The sequence below is a fragment of the Oncorhynchus mykiss genome, chromosome 20 (genome assembly GCF_057628025.1).
Source record: "Oncorhynchus mykiss isolate SJ-2025 chromosome 20, ASM5762802v1, whole genome shotgun sequence".
Taxonomy (NCBI): domain Eukaryota; kingdom Metazoa; phylum Chordata; class Actinopteri; order Salmoniformes; family Salmonidae; genus Oncorhynchus; species Oncorhynchus mykiss.
This window is the reverse complement of record NC_143041.1, coordinates 41,335,149-41,338,740: the sequence shown is the minus strand read 5'-3', so window position 1 is coordinate 41,338,740 and position 3,592 is coordinate 41,335,149. Positions and strand designations below refer to the sequence as shown.

At 45.7% G+C, this 3,592-nt stretch overlaps 1 protein-coding gene across 1 annotated transcript; it reads right to left on the bottom strand.

Annotated features, from left to right (window-relative positions):
- Nucleotides 1-451: 451 nt before the first annotated feature.
- On the bottom strand, nucleotides 452-2,947 carry LOC110499442 (complement C1q tumor necrosis factor-related protein 1). Its single transcript, XM_090213099.1, has 3 exons — nucleotides 2,562-2,947; nucleotides 2,165-2,301; nucleotides 452-1,523 (listed from the first exon to the last, which is right to left on the bottom strand). Exons 1-3 carry the CDS (start codon nucleotides 2,849-2,851, stop codon nucleotides 973-975), a joined length of 978 nt encoding a protein of 325 aa, XP_090069225.1. The 5' UTR covers nucleotides 2,852-2,947; the 3' UTR covers nucleotides 452-972.
- Between the last annotated feature and the right edge of the window lie 645 nt (nucleotides 2,948-3,592).

The following is a 3,592-nucleotide window of genomic DNA, read 5'->3' as shown; positions in this document are numbered from 1 at the left end:
TCTTAAAACATACAGTTTATCTGGGTGCAAAGTTGATACGAATCATAATACTTTGCATCACACAACATACATGATTCATAAAGGCTCTGCGTCCCAAATAGCACCGTACCGGTATTCCGTATTTAGTGCACCATTTTTTTACCAGAACCTTATGTGTCTAAATAGGGAATATGGTGCCGTTTGGGATGCACCCTAAGTGTTGTAGGGAGTCAATGTGTAATTTTTTAGATTTACTGGCCAAAAGTTAAAGCAGTACTGTAAGAATGGTATGGCTGCAAGACGATGCTTCACGCAATCAAGGCACTTTGAACATGGTTAGTGGGCTCCTTGGGACGTCCCTACACTGAGGATAATTTTTCTCCGCTCTGTTGACAAGTATTTTTCTCCTCTCATACAGCATAAATAATGGCCTAGAGCGCTCATCTGGTGGGGGGGGGGGGGTGTAATTCTATTTTTTATTTTATTTTATTAATATTATATTGTTTTATTTATCAGGGGGTGGTGCAGCACCCTCAAGCACCACTACTTCCCGTGTGCTATAGGTTGTTGTGGCCATCTTGAATTGTGGCCATCTTGAACAGTGGCCATCTTGAATTGATTCTGTTTGGCTGTTTCCTGACAAAACCTCCAACCGATCATCAATCTTCATCAGGCTTTGTGTGCAACATGTTTTTGTCAAATTAACAAGTGGCTTGGTTTACTTCTCAAAGTAAGTCAATGTCTCTCTTGATATCTGTATTAAAATACAATAATAACACACATAAAGACACAAAAAGAAAGTTAAGATATTCTTCTATGAACTGGGAACCAATCTTCTTCAGATTTTGGTCTCCTTCTCGCGTCACACTGGTCCATCATACAAGCCCACAACCCCTCTAGGATGCGTCCCAAGTGGGATCCCGTTCCCTATGTAGTGGACTATACAGCTAATAGGGTGCCATTTGGGACACAACCCCAACCGACCCCTTCCCCTTACCCCTCGCTCTTGGGCTTGATAAGGTGTCCATTGAAGGTGATGTAGGTATCAAAGTCATCGCTGAAGATGGCGTTCTCCCTCTCTCCTTTGAACAGCCGGACCCACACCTGGTCCTCTCTCTCCAGCTCTAGCATCAGGCTCTGGCTCTGCATGATGCTCCGGTCACTGGACTGGGCGTACAGGATCACCACCTCTCTCTCGTTATGCATCACGTGCACGTACGTCTCCTTCTGGTTCCACGTGTGCACGTTCAGGCTGAAGTAGTAGATTCCCGGCACGTAGCAGTAGAACTTGCCGGTGAACATGTTGAAGTGTCCGTAGAGGTTGACGAGCTCAGTGTCGAACACTAAGGTCTGGTAGTAGTCGTTGGAGTGGATGGCCTTCTTGCGGCCCACGGAGAAGGCAGCGTACTGGACCTTGCAGGGGTCACCCGGGGTCCCTATGCTCCCCTTGGTGCCCTTGATGCCATTGGGCCCACGAGGGCCGGACTGGCCGGACTTGCCAGATTTACCGTAGGGTCCTCGCTGGCCGCTGTCCCCCTTCTCACCTAGAGAAGGACAAAGTAGAAATGATAGAAATGACCTCAGCTCAGTTGCTGGACACAATGGTTTCCTCCGCGTATCTGTACTCAAGTAACTGACGATTAGGATTTTGCCACATACAACGTGGCAGATACAAATACCCACAGCTGTTATCCCCTCTCCTAACCCACTGGTTTCAAAACTAGTTTTGGCCCAAAGCCTGTTACATTCTTTTGGAGTGGGCGTTGTTTTAAAACTGCATATTTCCCAGCATGCTTTTCGAATTAATGTGAGAGATTACTCACCCATGATTGTGTTTGTCAGTGACAGAGATATGATTGTTGCATTCAATACCTCTCATTGCTAAAGTCTTCACCAAATAACTGCCTCAGTGGTTGAATGAGAAATATACTCTTTATGACCAGTTGTGGCATATAGTGATCCTGTGGTCTGAAATTCATAACTTATGGGCCACATCAGACTTGTAAATCACAGTATGCTGGTTTGAAAAGTGATCGGTATTTCCTAGAGATGGGGAAATCAAACTTCCTAAAGCATTGAGCATTTTCAGCCAATTGTGTCAAAAATAGGTCAAGTATTCAAGACGTTGATCAAACGCTAACTGCAGACCCATTTGCTATGTAGTAGTATCTGTGGCATCACCTACCTTTGAGGATGGTTATGTTGATCTGTGGCACCGCCTGGTTCTGTGGGTAGAGTTGTGGGTACTGGGGGTTGGCAGACTGAGTACGGACCTCTTCTCCAGGGTCACAGCACCGCTGACACTCTTTACCCCTCACCTCGCTAGCAGAGAAAACAACGTCAACGGACACAATCCCAAATGGCACCCCAACTCCCTATTTAGTGCATCACTCTTGACCAGGGCCAAAAGTAGCGCACCATATAGGGACCCTGGTCAAGAGAAGTGTACTATATAGGGACCCTGGTCAAGAGAAGTGCTCTATATAGGGACCCTGGTTAAGAGAAGTGCACTACATATACATAGGGAATAGGGTGCCACTTGGAGAGGTATTATTAGGTAGTATGTTGTATAGCAGTAATACCTGGCATCTCTGTGGTAGTCCCTGGTGTCTGTCCTGGTGTCTGGCCTGGCATCTCTGTGGTAGTCCCTGGTGTCTGTCCTGGTGTCTGGCCTGGCATCTCTGTGGTAGTCCCTGGTGTCTGTCCTGGTGTCTGGCCTGGCATCTCTGTGGTAGTCCCTGGTGTCTGTCCTGGAGTCTGTACTCTCTCTGTCCCTGTCTCTGTTCTGGCCTTGTTCCTGGTCGTATGGGGTCCGGTAGGGTTCACCTGACTCCACCAAAATAAGCAGCACCACCCACGCACACACTTTCATCTTCAGGAAATAGGAAACAGGAAGTGATATCGGTCATGATCAGGAAGTGATTGAGCTCATAGGGTGAGGAATGGTCATCACTAGTTACCACAACAGCAAAGTATTATGGCTAAACCCCACCTATTTCTAAAACTACTCTTCCTCAAAATCGGATTTTAAAACTACCCTAACCACACTGCTAACCTTATGCCTAACCCTAACTTTTAGTTTTCATGAATTTGTACAATATAGCCAATTTTGACTTTGTGGCTGTAGTAACTAGTGAGAAGAGAGGATGCGAGGAATCAATGAAAATACAATTGAGATTCACCCGTAGATGTTGTTAATAATGGTTGTTTTCGGGTCTCTAGATTTACTATGAATGGTTCTCTTTCTCTGGGAGAGTGGTTACTACATAACGGGCCAAGTTGGGGAAGGACCCAGTGTCTCTGGAGACAGAATGGTTTGCCCAGCTGCTGTAATGTATTTGTGGGATAAACCAAATGTCTAGGATGGTGATGACACCTCGTTATGACAACATCAGAGAGTGCGTCCCAAATGTCACCCTACTACCTACAGTATATGTTTCACCAGGGCTCCGGACAAAAGTAGTGCACTATGTAGGGAATAGGGTGCCATTTGAGATGGAGACAGACTAAAACAGAGTAAAACTGTTAATCAGTGTAAAAAACAACACTCACAACAACTAACTCATTTCACACATTAGACTAACTCATTTCACACATTAGACGAACTCATTTC

Excerpts from the sequence above, each read along its gene's own strand:
- LOC110499442 (XM_090213099.1), bottom strand. The coding sequence starts at position 2,851 with ATGAAAGTGTGTGCGTGGGTGGTGCTGCTTATTTTGGTGGAGTCAGGT. Across the intron at positions 2,302-2,561 it reads GACTACCACAGAGATGCCAG|CGAGGTGAGGGGTAAAGAGT; the intron begins GTATTACTGCTA and ends TTTCTCTGCTAG. Across the intron at positions 1,524-2,164 it reads CAACATAACCATCCTCAAAG|GTGAGAAGGGGGACAGCGGC; the intron begins GTAGGTGATGCC and ends GTCCTTCTCTAG.